Below are 22,658 nucleotides of genomic sequence, written 5' to 3'. Positions count from 1 at the left end.
TGCATGCACACACTCACCTCTGCACCGTAATGACGGAACTTTTTGATTTATATTTCATTTCTTTTTCGACGTCTTTTTATATTTTTTTAGACTGTACTTTGCATGCCTCTTATGTTTCTATTTTATAACATATTATTGGAGCTGCTGAACTGTGACATTTCTCTGTGAGATGAATAAAGTATCTATCTATCGATCTATCTATCTACTCTCTCACACACACACTATCATACTATTTTGTTACATCTAGATTAGATTACTGTAACTCCTTATTATCAGGATGTTCCAACAAGTCTATTAGAACCCTTCAGTTAATTCAAAATGCTGCAGCACGAGTTCTGACAGGAACTATAAAGAGAGACCATATAACTCCAGTGTTAGCTTCTCTACACTCGCTCCCCGTACAGTTTAGAATTACCTTTAAAATCTTCCTCCTCACGTACAAAGCACTTAATGGTCGGGCCCCTTCATACCTGAAAGACCTACCTTACCTTATCACCCTAGCAGACCACAAATACAGGTTTACTTGTGGTTCCCAGAGTCTGTAAGAGCAGAATGGGAGGCAGAGCCTTCAGTTACCAGGCTCCTCTCCTGTGTTAAAACTTTCCTTTTTGATAAAGATTATAGTTAGAGCTGGTTCAGGGAAACCTGGACCATCTCTTAGTTATGCTGCTATATGACAAGCTGGTTCAGAGAGGACTCGGACGCAGAGGCCTTTTAATAGTCTTTATTAGCACTCTTTAGCAAAACACAAGACAAAGATCGTCTTACTGAGGGAAAACAAAAGTGAGGCTATGAAAGACTATAACAAATGGGAAACGCAGCGCTCTTCAAAAGAAATACTGCGGAACTATGAACGGGAAACAAAAAATCACTCCGAAGAGGAAACTAACTCAGACTATGGTTAACACCTAAAACTCAAAGCAGAAAACTCTCCAAACGGAGGAAAAAAAAGCTCTAAACACTTCAAAACGGAAACTAACTCAAAAGCACAATCCTATTGATTGGCGATCTTTAACTAATCGAGAACGTGGTCGAAAACAAAATGCAATCTAAATGATTGGATCTAATCATTCTATCAAATAAAAAATAAATCACAATCCTTGTGATTGGAGTTCCTAAAATGGCTGTGAAAATTTATAAACAGAAATCTCTCCCAAGGAGGAAAACAAAAGGGCTATAAATCTTAACTAAGGTATCAGCTGAAAGGCTATGATAAGAAAACTTACAAACAAAAACGTCGCTCACTAAGAGGATCGAAAACTTGTGGATTCCTTGACAAAACTGTGGCTGTGACGAAGAGCTCTGGTGATCTGGCATGGACGAAACACACTGGCATTGAAACAAGGAAACAGAGAGTTTTTAAAAGTTCACATGGCTTAATTGTGAGCAGGTGTGTGTAATCAGGTCCGGCAGGCCGGAGGAGGAGGGGGCGGGGCAAACAGCCGGAGTGACACTATAGACCTAGACTGCTGGGGGATTTTCCTGTGATGTAGCACATTTACTCTCTCACACTCAGGGTATGAATATGACTTTTTATATATCATTAACCTTGTCTCTTTCGCTCCCTAGTTTGTGTCTATCCTTCCTTCCCTCTCTCTCTCCCTCTCTGTATTTTCATCTTGCAGGTTGCGGGATCAAGATCCAGTTTTCGAGGCTCCCCATATCATACATATCATCACCATTATGATTGTGCTATAATTAAAAGTCGATATCATTGATTGTATAAACTTGTAACTTGATACAGTTGTGTATCTGCTCCTGGTCTCTCTCTCTCTTCTGTCTCTACCTCTTGTCCTTTCTCTCCCCTCTTTCTGTCCCCCACCTCTCCGCTGTCCCGCATTTTCCTTTCACCCCGACCGGTCGAGGCAGATGACTAGGGGTGCAACGGATCAAAAAACTCACGGATCGGATCGTTCCTCAGATCAGAGTCACGGATCGGATCATTTTTCGGATCAGCAAAAAAAGTCTGGCACAATCTTTTCGCTTAAGTGGGTGCGCAACGGCGCACCGTTGTAACGTGGCTCAAGCACTTTCAGCATATGTTTAAAGCCCTCGTTTTGCACAACTGAATATGGCCTCATGTCTGCACCTATAAACACACCAATAGCGTTTGTGATGGATTTAGCCCGGTCTGATTGTGCAACAAGGGGCTGCTTAAATGCCGCGGTATAAGGGGTTGTTGAGCAGCCTTCGTTTTCACTCCTGTCAGTGAAACACCGGGGTAATGTCGCTTCAAATGCGTGGCCATGCTTGATGTGTTTCCACTGTCATATGGCTTTCTTGTGCCACAGTGCCGACACACCGTCACGGTTTTATCCACTAACTATCATCATTATATTTGACAGGGAAGCCAAAATGCTCCCATACAGGGGATTTAAATGATGCGGGCCGTTCAAGCTCCTCTCTTCCTCCGCGGAGGGACCACGCTGTGTGTGGACTGAACATGCGCACAACTTTTTTTTTTTTTTCATAAATCAATCCGGGTATCACGTGTGTGCCGAACCATAGATATTGATCCGAACGGATCACAGATCAATGATGATCCGTTGCACCACTACAGATGACTGCACATCTCTGAGCCTGGTTCTGTCAGAGATTTCTTCCTGTTAAGAGGGAGTTTTTTCTCTCCACTGATGCCTAGTGCTTGCTCATTGTGTGAACTGTTGGGGTTCTCTGCTCTCCTTCATGTTGTCTATGTACAGTGCCTTGAGATAATGTATGTTATGGTTTGGCGCTATACAAATAAAATTGAATTGAATTGAAATTGACCAATATCAGTCGTGGGGAGCCTATCTGCTGCTTTGACTGTGTACCATGTGACAGCGGTAAAATTAGCAATCAGACAAGTGAGTTTGAGCTGAACAATAAAAAGTCAAAGCAAATGCATTCAGTACAGAAGTAATGCAATACTGAAAATTGTTCATACTTTCTTCCCTTAAGACTCAGTAGATTGTACAATTTGACTTCTGGTCAAACAACGACAGAACAGCCTGTATCGCCAAGAAAGTGGAATAATTGACCTTCGATTCATTGGGAATAGCCCTGACAGTGATGTCTGTGGTGGGCGCCTGGTCACATTTGCCTACCACATTTGACCAAAAACGAAGAAGACGCAGAAGCGACAGTTAAGAACTTCATTATAAAACAACTCAAACTCCCGGCAGACACCGTCAAAAACATTTCATTCCACCGGGCCCATCGTCTAGGAGGGAGACGACAGGAAGGCCAGCGACCACGTCCGATTGTTGTCAAATTCGAACAGTTTAAACAAAAGGAGTTGGTCAAGAGCCGAGGCAGGGAGCTGCGAGGAACGGACTTCAGTGTAAACGACCAGTTCCCGAAAGAGATCCTGGAGCGACGCAGGAGACTGTTCCCGGTGAGAAGAAAGTTTATTGACGGCGGTTCCCGGGCAGTAATAGCAGTGGACAAGCTCTACGTCAATGGTCAGCTATACCGGGACAAAGAGGTAACCCCCTGGCTCTACTAAACACACAGTAAACCGATATATCGCCCACATTAAATCAATACAATAAAACCATAATTAAATCCACACTCACATTATTCCCCCGCTCCCTCATTTAATCCGCCACTAAATTCACAATCACTGCACATCTCCGTAACGTACACCAAGGTAAAAAAGAAGACGGTAAGAATTTTGTTGGACTTTGGTTGGTTATTTCTGTCACTGTATCCCTCTATGTGTTTTTCATGTTTATGTTTTTATGTTTTTCTATGTTCATGTATTTCTAGAGTATACTATGTCACAATCTACAACATGTATCCTGTAATTAATGACCACATCAAAACGAGGCCCCTGCATATAACAGCACAAACGCATGCACTCTCTCTCTCACACACGCACATATACATGCATATACATGCTGAACGCGTAAACTCACGCACATATGTACATCCACATACAAGCTGTAGTATTGCAGTTTATCAGACAGACAGACGCACACACATGCACATAATACACACACAAACACGTTACAAGCACGTAGACACATACACACACATCCACATACAGGCTGTAGTTTCGCACATAGGCTGTCAGACAAGCACACATGCACACACACACATGCATACACGCACACACATACCCTATCCTAGACAACAGCACTCGCACATAGGCTGTCAGACAGGCACACACACACACACATACTTACATGGGAACACACACACCCTGTGTTAAACATCAGCCTGTGCACATGCACAGAAAACACACACAGGCTACACTAGATAAGTAAATATGGTTAATAAGATGAATACACTCAGGCTTGTCACTTGGAATGTGCGTGGAATTGGCTCGAAACATAAAAAACATAAAGTCCTCAACCACCTAAATAGTCTCCAAGCGGACATTGTCTTACTACAAGAGACTCACTTAGCTAAGTCAGATTGCCAGCTCACCTCATCACAATTTCCCCACATATACACAGCAAGCTACAACTCTAGACAGAGAGGAGTCGCCATCATGATTAATAGAAAATTAAACTTCATACATAAGAACACTATGATAGACCCAGAAGGTAGATTTATAATACTTCACTTATTAATCAATAATACAAACTTCTGTATATCTAACATATATGGTCCTAATGTTGATGACCCCTCCTTTTTTCACACTTTCTTCTCCTCACTGTCCACTCACTTAGACACAACACTGATAATAGGAGGGGACTTCAACATGGTACTCAACCCAGAACTTGATAGGCTCAGTAAGGCAGGAACAACACGGAACTGGCAATCAACAGAAACACTTAAACAATACATGAGTGATTATGGTCTTTGTGATGCTTGGCGCTCCTGTCATCCAGCTGATAAAGAATACACCTTCTTCTCACCTGTACACAATTCCTACTCTAGAATTGACTTCTTTCTCACCAACAGCTCAATTCTATCAGACGTCACAGACACTTTGATTCACCCTATCACCATTAGTGACCATGCACCAGTTTCACTAAAGATAACTAATAAGGCCATCACACCACCAATCAGAAACTGGAGATTTAATACATCATTACTAGATGATCCAAATTTCATCAAATACTTTGAAAAAGAGTGGTTAATTTTTCTAGAAACAAACGACCTGCCAGGAACACAACCAGATGTCCTCTGGGAGGCAGCAAAAGCAGTTATGAGGGGTAGAATAATCTCATACTCCTCATTTAAAAAGAAGAAAGAAAACCTACTGGAATTAGAACTACAACATAAAATAAAAACATTAGAGACTGCCTATGCTGCATCCCAAGATGAGAACCTGCTGAATAATATAAGAAAATTAAAACTTGAATTAAACAAAATAATATAAAGGAAAACGCAGTTCCAACTGGAGAGATTACGCTTGGAAAACTTTGAACATGACAATAAATCCAGTAAATACCTAGTTAACCAACTTAAATTAAACAAAGAAAAAACAACTATCCACTCTATAAATGACCCAGACGGTAAACTAACCCATGCACCAGAAGAAATATACAAAATTTTTAGAGATTTCTATAAAAACTTATACTCATCAAACAATAACTCATCAAGTACAGACATAAACACATTTTTAAACTCCATAGATCTACCAAAACTTAATAATGAACAGGTTAATTCTATGGAGTCCCATATCACAATAGCTGAACTAAATGAGGCCCTACACCATATGCCAAACAGGAAAGCCCCAGGACCAGACGGATTCCCAGTGGAATTCTACAAAACATTCTGGTCCATACTAGCACCAACATTCTATAAAATTATAATAAAAATCAAGGAAAGTAACACTCTCCCCACACACATAAATACAGCACATATCTGTCTCCACCTCAAACCTGAGAAAGACCCGTCACTCCCATCCAGCTATCGCCCCATCTCACTCATAAATGCAGATCTTAAAATCATCTGCAAAGCCTTAGCAAGGAGACTGGAAAAAATCACCCCCTTCATAATTCACCCAGATCAGACAGGATTCATTAAGGATAGACATTCAACTAATAATACACGCAGATTAGTAAATATAATAGACTACTGCACAATCAATAAATTTAGAGCAGCAGTGGTTTCACTAGATGCAGAAAAAGCATTTGATAGAGTAAACTGGAAATTCCTAAATGCCACAATGGAAAAATTTGGATTCAGAGAAGAACTCATCTCCTGGATCAAAATTTTATACAGTTCACCCAGACCCTCTGTCAGAACAAATGATCAAACTTCTCCAAGCTTCACTCTCCAGAGAGGCACCAGACAAGGCTGTCCACTCTCCCCATCGCTTTTTGCCATCTTTATCGAACCACTCGCAGCGGCTATTCGCACAAACAAAAATATCAAAGGTATTCAAACAACAAAACTACATCACAAAATAAGCCTCTATGCTGATGATAGAGGCTTACTCACAAAGCTCTCTTTCTGAGACTATTACACTTCTTAATAAATTCTCAGCCATATCAGATTACTCGATAAACTGGGCAAAATCGATCATCCTACCAATCAACCATGACTTCAAATCATCACCATCCTGTCCTCTGAAATCTGGAAACATTAGATATTTGGGCGTAAATTTTTCCTCCAGGCTGTCAGATCTAGCACAATTAAACTATACCCCACTACTTAAATCAATAGAGGATGACCTCCTACGATGGAATTCCTTACCTATATCACTTATGGGAAGAGTTAACACCATGAAAATGATGATCTTACCAAAAATCAATTACCTCTTCTCAATGATTCCAACTAAACCCTCACCAATCTGGTTTAAATCCTTAGACTCTGCCACCACAAAATTCCTCTGGAAAACCAAACCAGCACGCATCAGTTTAAAAACACTCCAAAAAGCAAAAGCCTATGGTGGTCTGGAACTTCCAAACTTCCACAACTACTTTCTTGCAAATAGGCTTCACTATGTCCAAAAATGGTTTCAACCCAAACCACTGGACAGTCTGTGGCTACACATCGAACAAACACTCTGTAATGAAATTAAAATCTCCGATCTACCATTTATAAGCAAAACCATTAAACGGCATCAGTGCTTTAAAAGCATAAATATAAATACCTCCTTGTCAGCCTGGTGGGAATTTATCAAACTCACTGGGTCCTCGCATATCCCATGTAAATATACCCCAATCTGGAATAATCCAGACATACTACGGAATAAAACAACACTAAAACTCAAATCATGGCAAGAAAAAGGTATAAGGCACCTGGAACAAATTCTTCAAGATAACAAATTCATTCCATTTCATAACTTAGTGGAACAATATGGCATTAACAGCAACACGTCCTTTGATTATCTACAAATAAAATCTGTAATCCAGACGAGGTTTAAAACCAGTAAATTGGATCTAGAACTACCTCCAATGATCAAACAATTTCTAAACCTTATGTCTCCCAAAATGGTGTCTAAAACACATGCACTATTGACTAAAAATGATTGTATAATCTCTTTACCAACCACAAAATGGTATCCATCAGCCTAGATGAAAATTTCTGGTTACAGATATCATCTAACACATTCAAATTGATAAAAAATCCAGACCTACAACTAATACAATACAAAATCTTACACAGAACCCACTACACAGGACAAAGGATGTTCAGAATGGGGCTCTCACAATCAAATATCTGCACAAACTGCAACGAAAACACAGCAGATAGCTACATGCATGCTATATGGCTATGCACACCGGTGTATAACTTCTGGTGTAGGGTATGCAAGGACCTCTCAGCATGTCTCGAATACACCATACCACCCTCCCCCATGCTATGCATACTGGGTGATTTAAACGGAATACATATAAACATGGAAAAATCACACATATTAATCAATAGCCTAAGCATCGCCAAGAAAACTATCCTCTTGAACTGGAAAAACAAGAAAAACTTAAGTTTAAACCAATACAGAAATGTCATTTTAGATCACATCTCTATGGAGAGAATGTCTGCTTCCATAAAGAAACAATTACCTATATTTGATTTGACCTGGACACCTCTAATTGATTATATTTCCTAGGGCGGGTTGGTGACTGTGTCTTCCCCGGTCGGTCCGTGGTGTTGCGGGCCGTGCATCTGGGGTACTGGGGATGTCTGGTGGTCTGTGTGGGTTGGTGGCCCTGGGTCTACCGTCCCTCGGTGGCTGTGGGTCTGCCCTACGGGGGTCGGGGTGGATTTGTGGGGGGGCTGCCACCTTGGCCTGGGGGGCCCGTGGAGGTTGGGGGTGGTGGACCGTGGGCTGGGGCTGGGCTGGCGCCGCACTGCGGGTGGGGGTAGGGGCTCTGGGTCTCTGTGCGCTGGGGCCTGCGGGGCGCTGGGGGGTGGAGTTGGCCCCTAGCGGGGGGGGGGGGGGTGATCCCCCCTGGGATCTGCCCTCCGGGGTGGCGGGGCGGTGCACGCTGCTGTGCTCCTGCTGCGCTCTGGGGCGGACTTGTGCGTCCTCCGTCCCTTGGGGGGGGCATGGTGGGAGGCACGCAGGGGGGCGCCTTGCTTTGGGGACCCTTGGGGTGGGAGATGGGGTGGAGCGTGGGCCTGGTCTGGACTGTTCCTGGGCTCTGGGCGGGGCCGGGGTCTGGGGATTGCTGCCGTCAGTAATGCCGTGGTGGCCTGGGTGTGGGTCCTGCCTCGTTGGGGCTGGTGTGCTCACCGGGGTCCTACCTTCTGGTCGGGTGTGGGGGTATCTGGTCCTCCGCCCCGGCGGCACTCATGGGATGCCATGGCGTGTCCCTGGCCTGGACGGGTTGCTCCCTTCTCGGCCGGGGGTGGGTGGGAATGGGGCATATGGCCCTGCCAGTCAGGAAGCTGGCAGCCTACTTGGGGGGGCACTCTTGCCCACCCCCTACGCCCCCCCCCCACCGCAGATGATACATCTAAACACACACATCTAGGGCACCGGGGGGGGTGTGGCTGAGCTGATGGGGGGTCGGGGGGTGGGATCATCACATGATGGGGCCGCTCTCCGTTCCCCCGATGATCTGCCACTCTTCCCCTAATTTTATCGCATGTTAGACATTAGGGCCTGGTGGGCGAGAGACACGTCGACAGCTCCACTGTCTGCCAACAGTGGGACGCCCGTGCCACATTTCCCTCTGCCATTTTAACTACACCCCAGATACCAACATACATCGTATCACACACCACACACGCACACACCTCCAAATCACTCACCGGTGGGCTGGGGTGGGGGGGGTGGTCGTGGGTGCACTCCTGAGCGCTCGATTCCTGCTCACCCCCTGGCCGTGTTGGGACTGGCGGTCTGGGTGAGGGTAGCAGTGGTGGCCATGAGGCGTCACTGGACGTGGGGGATTGGATCCCCTGCGCTCGGTCTGGGGGGTGTCCGGGAGGCATGGTTGTGGCTCATCATGACGCACCTCCCTGAAGGTGCTGTGGTGGGCGGCAGTCTGCCTACCCGGCGGGGGTCGTCGGCGGGCGCAGATGCTCCTGGATGTTGGGGGACCCCTCTCCGGGGCACCGCGGGGTTGGGCGCGGCGGGTCCTTGGACCACTGGCCCTGCCTCTACCTGGGGGGTCTGGACCGGCTCGGGAGTCTGCCTCTCTTCCGTCTCTGGGGGCCCCCTTGGCTGGTGGCCCTACGTGGGCCTCCGCCTGTCCCTCCCTGGGCTGGGGGGCGTGCGGTCGGCTTCTGGGGGGCGGTGGGGGTGGCAGTGGTGGGTATCTGGCCGTGCCTCCCTGGTGGGCGGTCTGGGGGGGCTCTGCTCCCCCCGGTGGTGGGCTGGCCCTGCCCTTGGGCGCTGGCGGGCTCTGGGTGCGGGGACCCTGGGCCTCTGCGGCCTGCCTGGGTGTGGGGTGGTTCGGCCTCTGTCCGTGGTCTTGTCACCGTCGCCCCCCTCGGGTCGACCTTGGGTGGGGGGGGCTTTCCCCCCGCATTCCTCCGACTGGCCCCCTGCGGGATGGATGCGTTGCTATCCTGGGGGTGGTGGCTGTGGGCCTCTCCTGCCCTGTACGGCTACTGGGCGCCTTAGGGGCCTGGATGATTTTCGGCCCGTCGCTGGGGACGGGCCGGACATTGGCACGGTCCCCCACCCAGATTCCAATCACACCTAATGACAACCCCTGCACATATACACTGATATGCACGATCACACACACACACACACACACACGCACACACACACTTACACGCTAAGATAAATTAAATTTAACTGATATAACTGTTGTAAGCCCGGACATACTCTCTTGATGTGGTCGTTAACAATTACTATATAAACTGTATCTGAAAGTATGTTCTGTATACGCTAAATAATTTCAACTGTTTAATGTTATTAACCTGTTACTAACACACTAATGTCATCATTAAGTTGTCTATGTTCTGTCTTATCAGGTATGTTCTGTCTACTTTATATAATTTCAATTTAATGGTACTAACCCATGTATTATACTGTTGTCCACCTTGCTCTCTCTCTCTCTCTCACTCTCTCTCCCTCTCGATCTCTTTCTCTCTTCTTTTTTCTCCCTCTCTCTCTCGCTCTCTCTCTCTCTCTCACTCCCCCTCCCTTCCTCCTCCCCGCTCACTCCCCATCCCCTTGTCAGTCCACTCCCTGTCCCCCTGTCCGGTCCGGCTAACCGCAACACATAATCATAAAACGAATAAATAAAAATACTGCAGTTCCGAGTACCCCAGACTCGTCCTGCACATATCAAATCTGTCCGACACCAAAAGGCATGCAGTCAATCATATTACATGTCCTGGGTACTGGACAGGACAGGTTTAAAAAAAAAAAATAAAAATGTGTGTGTTTGTACGTCGGTGATATACGGTCGCTGACTAAATACGGCGACCGCTGGCCGCAGTCTGATGCGAAGTGGTGCGAACACACAAACACACATTTGACTTTATCCGGCACATTAGCTTCATATATAAAATACTCTGAGGCTGGAAGTTTGTGTAAAACACTTTGCTCCACTGTGCAGCCACGAACAGCACACTTGTCCCTCTGCGTTGACATAATACCGCTTTTCCTCCCTCGCCTGCACTCTCACATTTTATAGGGACAAGGTGGAGCTAAGGTGGAGCTCTCGAAGTAAACTTACTGGTGGGTGGTAACATTCGCGGTGAAATGCGCATGCTGCCGTCATAAGCGCAGGGAATTCAACATTGCGTGTTTTATCGCCTATACTTCCACTAAGAGGGACCACGAAAAAAGGACTGGGTATTCTTTTTCCACACTTTGGCGACTGGTAGGGCCTCCAGAGTCACAAATATAAGTATTGAAATGGTTAAAAAGTTGATTTTGCATAATATGTCCCCTTTAAACATTTTTCTTTAACCTCTGAAATCAGAGGCTACGACGCCACACAGTGAGCGTGAGATAGACGTTAGTGTAACACAGTGTTATTTTATTGCTAAAACTTTTGTTTTGTTTTCATTTTCCAGTTTATTGTGAGTCTTTCTGCTAGATATTGTTTTTTCCAATTTACTGTGAATGCACCGCAGGACTGGCAGCTTCGGTTAGCGAGGGAGAGAACTTTCTTCACTTCTTCTGAGAGTCCGAATGAGAAACGACTGGGGAAAAAAACACAGTTTTATCACTGAAAATGTTTTTTTGTAAGTTGTAAAGTGATATGGTTGAGTCCTGTGATGGTTAAGCCAAGGAGAGTATAATTTTGTTGAAGAATATCCTGGTGAGTGTTAAATGTATGCGTTTAGCAGCCTGTCTCTCGAATGTATGAACAAATAGTGTGAATCAGTGTACACTTTAAACTATAAAACCAGTCAGGATATGCTATTTTCTTGTGGAGAAGTGATTGTTCTAAGCTGCAAATGAGTTGTTCGCTGTGTTTGCAGTGAAGAGCTTAGCGAGCACACCTACTCATGTTTTTTTTTAAGCATGAGCACTGCACGTGAGCTAACACACGCTGTGTGGAGTGATGTTGTGAACCCGGTATAAGTTTGATATGCACTTTTATTTGTTTCATTGGTCATTTATTGTGTTATTAATTTGTTTTTGGATAAAAATGTTTATTGTTATTGGCCAGTAACTATGACAACTTGAAGTAAAACAGCATTTATGACTTAAAGATATTCTTTATTATTTTGAAATCCAAACGCAGGTAATTCATTTTAGGTGGATTATTCATTTTATTTTGCACATTGAGTAATTGCTCTGCATGGTTTGTGCAGGCTGGTTTTTCCGTTGATAGAATCGTTTTAAAGAATGAACAGTGCTATCCATGGACTGGATTCTGCCTGAAGAGTCTGCAAAGGACGTTCTGGATCTAATGGCCACTAGGTCCGGGCGGATCGATCTAAAATATCGATAGTATCGATACTAACGTTGGTAATGGGTATTGATCGATACTTGTGTGATGAGATCGATTCTTCACTGTTGTGGCTGCGTGATGGCAGAGCGGAAGAGGAGCGCTGTTTGGAGGTTTTTTACAGCAGTAAATCAAACCACTGCAACCTGCGATGTTTGCGATGTTGTTAATTACAAATGCAGATTACCACCTCAAAAGGGAAATTTAAGTTTTAAGTTTTCTATAAGCATTTCTGAATTACTTAATAATAAGTATTTTTATTTTTATGACAGTAATTGCAACATACCTGATGTAGATCATTTGGCTAAATTATGCTCTGTTTGTTCAATGTGAGCCACCGTACCTGGAGGTGTGTCTGAGCCAATCACAGGCCCCCTAGTCTGTCTGTTCCACAACACTGTATGCTAACGTTGCTCGGTCTCGATCGGTTACTGGTTCATCAATAAACCAGGTTTGCATAGAAAGTCAGCGTGATCCTTGACTCACACACATACACAGAAACAAGACACGTTTCTTCACCTGAGAAAGGATTTTCTCCAAGGCAGGTCAGTTAGTAAGAAGCTCAATAAAACAGAAAAATTTAAAAGTTTTCAGTCAAATGTGCATATTGATGATGCATTCACTTAATAAATTATGATACATTGGTCTCCCCTACACAAAAGTAGATGGTAGTAGTAAAAAGTATCGGTATTGGTATCGGTATCGGCAATACTGGCCCTGTATTTACTTGGTATTGGATCGAAACCAAATTTTGCAGTATCGCACAGCCCTAATTGGCCACCTGCTTTCCAGGAGGGTGGTAGGACAAGACTGTATGAAATGAACATGGCAAAAAATTGGATATTCTTATGTTGAAGGACAAAATGTATGTAACCCATACATTTTGGGTTGCATACATTTGTTATCATTATTGGCCGATTTCGATATCGATCCGACACGATATCGATCGATATCATGTCGGATCGATATCGTGTCGGATCGTTATTATTTTTATTATAATAACAATAATAACAATTATTATTATTATTGTTATTATTATTTTATTATTATTATTGTTATTAATAATAATAATAATAATAATAATAATAACACATGGTTTTTCTCATACCTACTGTTGCTGACTATTGTTCTCTGTTTGAGTAATATCACTTGATCAAGCCTATTCTAACATTCCACACTATAAAATAAGTCATTAAAGTATGTATGATTTGTGCTGATATCGTGTCGGATCGAAATTGATATCAGCCAATACTCAAGGCTGCAATATCGGTATTGTATTGGATTCTCTCCTTTCAGGATCTGCATTTAACCTCTCCCTGTATCCTCTTTCTGCACTTGTCATCTTTGCCAGATCTGCCTTTAGCTGACAAAACAAAAAGTAAGTACATGAAGAGCATAAGTACACTGAAAAGTATAAAGTATAAATGCAACACTTTTGTTTTTGCTCCTATTTTTAATGAGCTGAACTCAAAAATCGAAAAACAAAATAACCATTCCTCTTAAATAGTGTTCACAAATCTGTCCAAATCTGTGTTAGTAAACAAGACTCCTTTGCCGAGATAATCCATCCCACCTCACAGGTGTGTCATATCAAGATGCTGTTTAGATAGCATGAATATTGCACAGGAGTGGCCACAATAAAAGGCCACTCTGAAATGTGGAGTTTTGCTTTATTGGTGGGGGGGGGTCTGGGGGGGGTCAGAAAACCAGCCAGTATCTGGTGAGACCACCATTTGCCTCAATACAGCAAATTCCAGTGTCACGGTGAAATGTCATTCACTGCACTATTCCCACACAATTCCACAAAAATTCAGTTTTTCGTAAATGTATTGGTGCAAATATATGTTACACTTATCTACCAGTAGGGGGCACCAAGCAACTGGTGTATGTTTATAAGCTCTGGTTACAATAAAGTAGAATAGAGGACGTGAATGAATCAGCCACAAACCTGTCTCCGTAGCTCTGTCTGTGTTTGTGAAATTGTTAACATCTTACACAATCATTTCATTTCATTTTATTTATCAGGACAGTGTACAATTACATTATGCATAAAACGGCAGAGATGCTTGTAACAGACTGTAGCTTAGTAGCTAATTTCCATCTGTGGTCCAAAGGGGAAAGGGTTCAAAGTGCAAGATATATATAGTGCAAGTTAATACACCATTCAAATACATTATCAAAACTGACAGCATACGTACAGCATACATCCTGATATGATCTAAAAAAGCACAACTCAGCACACAACTAACACTCAGATAAGGTGCAACCTTCATCGTGCATACAGTGCATAAGTCAATCACGTATCAATAATCTCATTAAATCACTTAAATCACAGATGCATACATCTCTGGTTATCTAAAAACCATGTTTTTGCTTCTCTTGCAAATGAAGTGAGTGAATTCAAGCTCAGCAGCTCAGATGGGAGCTTGTTCCACTATTTCACAGCTTTTGAAGTAAAGGCAGATTGGGCGAAGGCTGTCTTACATTTTGGGACACTAGACTGCCCTCTAATGGTACCTCTGGTCACTCTAGTGGCCGTATCTGAGGTCCGGTGGACAAAATCTTTGAGTGGAGATGGAACCAAGTTGTGAACAATTTTGTAGACCATTTGGATATATGAAAGAGAGATAAAATCGATAAAATTAAGCATGTTGTATTTGTTTTGAAAGCTGCAGTGATGGTATTGTTGACCTTTTTGTCCAGGATTTTAAGGGCGTGTTTGTAGATGGATTCTAATGGTTTAATGGTTGTTTTATTAGCTTGAGACCAGCTGGTAATACAGTAAGAGAAGTGGGACATGATCATTGCATTTAAGTAGCTTTTAGCCGCCTTAACGTAGAGCGAATTTCATATACTTTTGAAATTGGCTAGATTATACTTAAGTGTTTTTGTCATGTTTTTGATGTGTTTTTTGAAGTCGAGGGAGGGGCCAAGCATGAGTCCTGGGTATTTGTATTATGTTACAGTTTGTATAGGTTTCCCATTGATAGTGACAGTAGGGTAAACATCATATTTCTGTTTGTTGGTGAAATACATGACTGCGGTCTTTTCGATGTTCAAATAACATTACATTATTTAGTATCATTTAGCAGACGCTTTTATCTAAAGCAACTTACAAAAAGTGCATTTAAACCTTTGGGTACAAACAAGAGCTAGAAGTAAGTAAGAGCTTCAAGAAAGCCAAACTACAAAGTGCGAGTCATAAGTGCGATGTATAAGCAAGTGATTTCTTTTTTTTTTTGGTCGTCGTCTTAGTGGAGGTAGAGTCGGAAGAAATGGGTTTTTAGTCATTTAAGCCAAGGAGAAAAGTTCCTGGGGTCATGACAAAATCAGCTCTAAAGGAAAAGTACAGTAGTTGAGTCTTTACTTTCATCTTTATGACAGTGACCAAACATAAATCATGAGAGACACAAATGTCTGTTGCCTCTTTATATCGAAAATAAATAATACATTTCATACAGGTACATTATCATATGAGACTGTATGTTTGTGTATTTGTCTTTGTTTAGGGCCTCAGCTTTTTCCACAGTTTGCATTAACCCACTTTAATCCCTGATTGTGGACTACTGTCCAATCCAAAGCCACTCTGTCATCAATAAGATGCAAGACTGGGAATGTGATACTGTAGCCTTTATAAGGTACTTTATCTTTAGCTCTGTCTCATTCTCTTCTCAGCCCAGTGAAACATTATGACTTCACTTGCTTTATTGTCTTTGCTTTACTTTGCTGTCAGTGTCCTCACTTTAACTGATAGCTCACTTTCCAGCATCACCACTGCAGCTGCACCAGCAGCCTCAAAGTGCACTCTTCTAAACGGCTTCCAGCCAGGCTTTGTGGTCCAGGGGGACTATGTCATCGGTGGGATTTTCCCCATTCATTTTAATCTGAAAATGCCAGACCTTAACGGCACCTACAGACCAGCACCAATAAATTGCAATAGGTGAGTTTCATAGATGATAGTGGGAGCATTTGATTTACTCTTTCGTGTGAATTATGTCTAATTTTGCACTCTTAATTTAAAATGGACTGAATGTAATTATAATCATTAGAGTTTTTAACTGAACCGACAACATTCATCTGTATCAGCCACAGAATTGATCCCAGGGCTTTCAGGTGGGCTCAGACTATGAGACTGGCAGTGGAGGAGATAAACCAGAATCCAGTGCTGTTGCAGAATCACACTCTGGGCTACAAAATCTTTGATTCATGTGGATATCCACTGACAGGACAGAGAGCTGTTTTATCGATGCTGAACGGAGTGAGTGAGGAAAACTCTTCTATGTGCACAAATGCCTCATCACTCCTCGCTGTGATTGGGGCTGCTGGATCTTCTCAGTCTATTGTTGTGTCAAGAATCCTGCAAACATTTAGGATCCCCATGGTAACAGTGACTTGTATTTATATCAATCATCACAAAAATATTCTTCTTTTCTTTTCTCAGTAACACTGCACTCTGTTTTTACACAGATCAGCTACGCTTCTTCATGTGCATGTTTGTCAGACAGACAAAAATATCCAACCTTCTTCAGAGTAGTTCCTAGTGATGACGACCAGGTAAAATGTAAAACATGTTGTCAGTTATTGTTTTCAGTCAAAGCTCAACACATTTACTACTCTGCCATCAGAAATAAGTATTACAACTGCCTTTAAAGCTTTAAACTGTCAATAATAATGTCAATAATAATGATAATCCTTTATTGTTATAATCCTCATTATTGATGTTTGGTGATGTTTTTTTCCTTGTAAATCTTTCTGCTTGTTTAAGAGTCTTACAGCACTGCTTACATTTTATTAAGATGGAACAATGCTTATATGTATCGTCCCTATCCAATAATACATCAATATTTCTTTGTTGTGCCAAACTTCCATGTTTTATCATTTACAGAATACAGACATGTTATAACAGGGTACAACACCAAATCATTTATGAAGATATTGCTTTTGATTTATGAAAGTTTTTTTTAATGTCTGTGACATGAAACTGAGTGAGTTGATTGTCTTTTTCTGTTGAGCCCAGGTGAAAGCCATCGCACAGCTGCTGGTGCACTTTAACTGGACTTGGGTCGGGCTACTGCGAGGAGACAATGATTATGGCCGCTTTGCTGCAAAAGGTGTACTGAGAGAATTACAGGACACCAAAGTATGTGTAGCGTACCAAGAAATTATTCCTCTGCTCTACACTCGCCAGGCGGGACTAAGGATCATGAAGGTATGAAAACACTGTGGGCAATGTTGACTTCTACCTTTAAATGTTAAGTGGTCTGTACTTATATAGAGCTTTTCTAGTGTTGATGACCACTCAAAGATGCTTTACACTACAGTTTTTGTCATTCAACCATTCACATAAATTCAAACATCTACATATTGCAATCTATGTGATGCACATTCTTTTTTTTTTTATCACACATCTTTCATACACACTGCTGGCACAGTAATGTGGGGTTCAGTGTCTTGCCCAAAGAAACATCAGCATGTAGACTCATGGAGCCAGGAATCAACCCCTCAACCTTTCAGTTGGAAGACAGTTCACTCTACCACTGACCCTCCATTGCTCTTTTAATGTGTTCTTACTACAAGATAAAATAATAACAGCCTCTAGGGGCTGGGTAGAGTGGTGATTTGATGCTATAGAAAATTAAATTAAGTTTTTATAGTGTAAATGAGTTTCTGTTAAAGACACTTTGTGCTGTTAACACATATTAAGACATGGAGCCATTAAAGCTCCTATTTGTGGACCTACTGTGGTCATTAAATTTAGACACTCCAGGAGAAAACTGTCTCACTTTCATCCATTTATCTCATCAGATCCAGAAAGGAGAAGACAGTCATGACATGAATTGTAACTCTGTAACCATGTATAAAAAAACCTTTCCCAAGAACATCACTTAACTATGTCCACAATAGGTCAGTACATGTGCTTTCAATCAAAAAACAACAAAATGATCAAAATTGTAAAACACCAGACAATGTCCAGAAAATTAAGAACTCATAACAAGAGGAAGATGAATAATGTCACAGGTGGAACTATTGGGGCAGAGCAGAAAATCTCAATGTGTGAAGTCAAGTGACAATGTTAGTATCAATGTACAACAGGAAATGATGAATCAAGTAAACAAAAACATGACCTGACTTTGGTAAACAAGTATTTTCTTCAGAATGAATAGAATAGATTTGAAACTTTTTTTGAAATTTGTCTGACACCAAGTGGTGACATACTTTTTTACACACACACAAGACATTAAAAAAGACCTAAACAAAAATACACAAGGAAAAAGTATACCAAATAAAACCTGAGTAAACAACACACATTGATACATAAAAGAAATAAAAGGACCAGGGGCAGATCATTATGGAGTAACTGAAATTCTTTTGCTGTTGAGGGTTGAAATATCTAATTACACAGTCTATAGAAATTCTAGTTGTTGTCACTGTGGACATCTGGGTTTTTCTTTATGTCAATCAGTTTTGTTTTTGTCTCCTTGTACAACCCTGTTATCTACATTATCTGACCCTCTGTAAAGGTGATGCGTAGCTCTACTGCAAAAGTGGTGTTGGTATTTGCAGTCGAGGGGGAGATGGCACCTTTCTTGAGAGACTACATGACTCAGAACATCACTGGAATCCAGTGGGTGGTGATTGAAGCCTTGGTCACAGCATCAGTCTTTTCAGGGAGAGAGTATTACCCTTACTTGGGAGGAACCATTGGGTTTAACATCAGAAAAGGTCATATCTCCAGACTGGGTGACTTCCTGCAGACAGTAAACCCTAAGAGATATCCTGACAATGTGCTGGTGCGTGAGCTGTGGGAGTCTCTGTATGGTTGCAGTCCTTTTCCATCCTCTGTCACCCAGATGGCGCCGTGCTCAGGGCAGGAGTCTCTGCTGGAACAGCACTCAGCCTACATGAATACATCCAGCCCCAGAATCTCATATAATGTGTATAAGGCTGTATATGCCATTGCTCATTCCCTGCACAACCTCCTTCTCTGTCAGCCAGGGAGGGGGCCTTTCCAGAACAACTCATGTGCTCAGAGCAACAACATACACCCTTGGCAGGTACTGTATAATCCACTATTTCTGAAGTGGCAACCTGTTTGCCGCTCTTGCAGGAAGTGAAGTTTCTGTACTCGTGCTACTCGTGAGGCAATAAACTCCAAAGAAAATCCATGAAGGAAACGAGGCAGACGTAATAGAAAGTGCAGCGATTTATTGTCACTCTGTAATCCACATTGAACAAAAATAAGTCGTCAAGCAAAATTCTTGGTATAAGGTCTGTCACCTAAAACTAATTGACAGGAAAAAATAAGTGTTTCAATGCCTAAATGAGAGCTACGGTCAGAAAATTGTTGCTCCCGTCCTGCTGCGAAACTTAATTAGATGCAGAGATGCCGACAGGTGCCCACATGGCTCATTTACTGCAGTTTACTACAACAAGCTGTGCTTTACGGCAGTACCAGTTTGTGATAGCAGGACAAAATAAGAGCATAATAAAACGTATTATTATTATTATTATTGATTAATTATTATAAATTAAAGCAAAATAGGTTAAGCACAAAAAATGCAAACATAAGCCTTATATTTTCTATGGCTCTAACAATTTCTTTACCATTACACACTGTGGGTCAAAGCCCAATGTACCCAAAGTCATGTAACATACTGTACATACGACAGACCTAGGTTCTGTGTTCTAAAAAAATCTAAATATATTTAAATCTCAATGAAATATGATTATGAATATTTTTAAATTGTTAATTGTTCCATTGGAAACACAGCACTGGACTTCTCACTTATGGCCAAGAAGATAATTAGAATTATTTCTGATCAATATTGACATTGATTGACTTAGCAATGTGGGTAAACATGTTTTAATTTCCATGTGATGTGTTCACCGTTCTGTTACATTTCTACTGCTGTACAAATTTAGGCTGTGAATTTTTACGGGCCTTAAACCTCAAAACTCTGAAGACTGAACACCTTGTTTAGTGCAATTCAGTGATTCATTGTGTGCATTTCCTAACTTTCAAGCTGCAACAATACCTCCAGGAAGTGAACTTTCAGATTGCTGGTGAGGAGGTGGACTTTGATGCCAAGGGCGACTCTGTACCCTATTATGATATCATCAACTGGCAGAGAGGCACAGAAGGAAACATCGAATTTGTCACTGTGGGTTTGTTTGATGGAACCAAGTCTGTTGGAGAGGAGCTGTTGATCCAGGAGGACAGGATAATGTGGGCAGGACATCAGAGTGAGGCAAGCTGCTCACACTGTGTTTTTACCTTCATCAGATGCCAACTGTTGAAGTTCTGTAGGTTGAGATGGAGGTAAGTCAGGTGGAAGGAACAGACTGGATCTGATACAGGGTCATTTGTTTTCATACACAACAGAGATTCAAAGCCCGGCTGTGATGTGATTGGTGACCTACTATCCACTGTTGCTTTCCTCATGGATCTTTCTTTATGGAATGGAAGAGTGAATGGTTGTTTGTCTCTGTATGCTGGTCTCATGACCCGTCCTGGGTCTGACTCCGCCTGTTGTCTTATGTCAGCTGGGATTGGCTCTGGCTCCTCGTGACCCTCGTGTGCAGGATATAGCAGTGGACAATGAACATGACATTAAATGCTTCTCATAGATCTACAGCTAAATATATTTAACTGAACTACAGGTTATGGAATAGCTTTTGGGCAAGAACCCAGTTCTCAGTGTACAGCTTGTAACCATGTGACCATCAAAAGGTTGTTTGATGGCTATCATACCTGTAAATTAGACTGACATCTGCAGACCAAATATATCTAATCAACATAAAACTCAAAACACTGTGTTAAACACACTTGAGAAACTAGAAGTAACAAATACTTTACTGACACATGGTTTTGAGGAATGTTCCACCTGTCAATAGATTAACCAATGAAATTGACCAATATCAGCACATGGTCTTTCCACTCTAGGTGCCAGTGTCTGTGTGCAGTGCCAGTTGTCTTCCAGGCTCCCGGAAGGCTGTCCGTCGTGGGGAGCCTATCTGCTGCTTTGACTGTGTACCATGTGACAGCGGCAAAATTAGCAATCAGACAGGTGAGTTTGAGCTGAACAATAAAAAGTCAAAGCAAATCCATTCTTACAATTGTAGTACAGAAGTAATGCAATACTGAACATTGTTGATACTTTCTTCCTTTTAGACTCAGTAGATTGTACAATTTGTCCTGAGGACCTCTGGACAAATAACGACAGAACAGCCTGCATCGCCAAGAAAGTGGAGTACTTGACCTTTGATTCATTGGGAATAGCCCTGACAGTGATGTCTGTGGTGGGCGCCTGCTTCACTCTGGCTGTCTGTGGGGTCTTTTTCTGTCACAGACACACAGCCATCGTCCGTGTGAATAACTCCGAGCTCAGTTTCTTCATACTGTTTGCACTAACTCTGTGTTTCCTCTGTTCTCTGCTTTTCATTGGAAAGCCAACATATTGGTCCTGCATGCTGCGCCACACTGCCTTTAGCATCTCATTTTCAATGTGTATTTCCTGCATCCTGGGGAAGACCCTGGTGGTACTGGCTGCATTCACTGCCACCAGGCCAGGGCAAAACATTATGAAGTGGCTGGGGCCTAAGCATCAGAGGACCATTATCTCCAGCTGTACTCTGGTTCAGGTGGTTATCTGTGCTGCCTGGCTCATTGATGCTCCCCCGTTTCCATCCAGAAATACACAATATGAACATTCAAAGATCATAGTGGAGTGTAGTGTGGGCTCTAGCCTGGCCTTCTGGTGTGTTCTTGGATATATTGGTCTACAGGCCTGTCTGTGCTTTGTATTGGCTTTTCTGGCTCGAAAGTTGCCGGGAAACTTCAACGAAGCCAAGTTCATCACATTCAGCATGCTGATCTTCAGTGCTGTGTGGCTAGCATTCATCCCTGCTTATATCAGCTCCCCTGGAAATTATGCAGATGCAGTTGAGTCATTTGCCATCTTGGCCTCCAGCTTTGGTTTATTGTTCTGTCTGTTTGCTCCAAAGAGTTACATTATTTTACTGAAGCCTGAAAAGAATACAAAACAGCACCTGATGGGGAAAGAAACTAAATGATGAAACACACATTAACCCAAAGTTATTGAATCAGTAACAATTGGACTTCTATATTTATTTCAGTGACTTATAGATAACTAGCCACTTAAGAAAAACATGTTTGTTATTAAATGTTGTTTTGATATTGATATTTTTTTACAGACTCTGTAGTGACAAGTGTGCAAAACTGAGACTCGAGTGTCAGTGGCTAACATTGTTGCCACACAGCAAGATGGTCTCTAGTTTCTAAATCTAAATCTTATACTTCATTAAACCCCTTAGGGAAATGATTTCTCTGCATTTGACCCATCCTAGAATTAGGAGCAGTGGGCTCCTGGGCTACATTGAGTAGCG

At 42.3% G+C, this 22,658-nt stretch overlaps 1 protein-coding gene across 1 annotated transcript; it reads left to right on the top strand.

Moving 5' to 3' along the window:
• Positions 1-15,186: 15,186 nt before the first annotated feature.
• LOC131447827 (extracellular calcium-sensing receptor-like) lies at positions 15,187-22,325 on the top strand. Its single transcript, XM_058619907.1, has 10 exons — positions 15,187-15,197; positions 16,018-16,191; positions 16,344-16,632; positions 16,719-16,805; positions 17,269-17,460; positions 18,773-19,042; positions 19,103-19,306; positions 20,276-20,495; positions 21,203-21,319; positions 21,430-22,325. The coding sequence occupies exons 1-10, from the start codon at positions 15,187-15,189 to the stop codon at positions 22,323-22,325; spliced, it is 2,460 nt and encodes an 819-aa protein (XP_058475890.1).
• The last annotated feature ends 333 nt before the right edge of the window (positions 22,326-22,658 follow it).

Source organism: Solea solea, chromosome 20, assembly GCF_958295425.1.
Source record: "Solea solea chromosome 20, fSolSol10.1, whole genome shotgun sequence".
Lineage (NCBI taxonomy): Eukaryota > Metazoa > Chordata > Actinopteri > Pleuronectiformes > Soleidae > Solea > Solea solea.
The sequence above is the reverse complement of the archived record's forward strand: the minus strand, read 5'-3'. Positions and strand labels throughout refer to the sequence as shown.

Coding starts and splice junctions, on each gene's coding strand:
- LOC131447827 (XM_058619907.1), top strand. Junction 16,806..17,268: donor TTCCTAGTGATGACGACCAG/GTAAAATGTAAA, acceptor TGTTGAGCCCAG/GTGAAAGCCATCGCACAGCT. Junction 19,043..19,102: donor GATATCCTGACAATGTGCTG/GTGCGTGAGCTG, acceptor TCTGTCACCCAG/ATGGCGCCGTGCTCAGGGCA.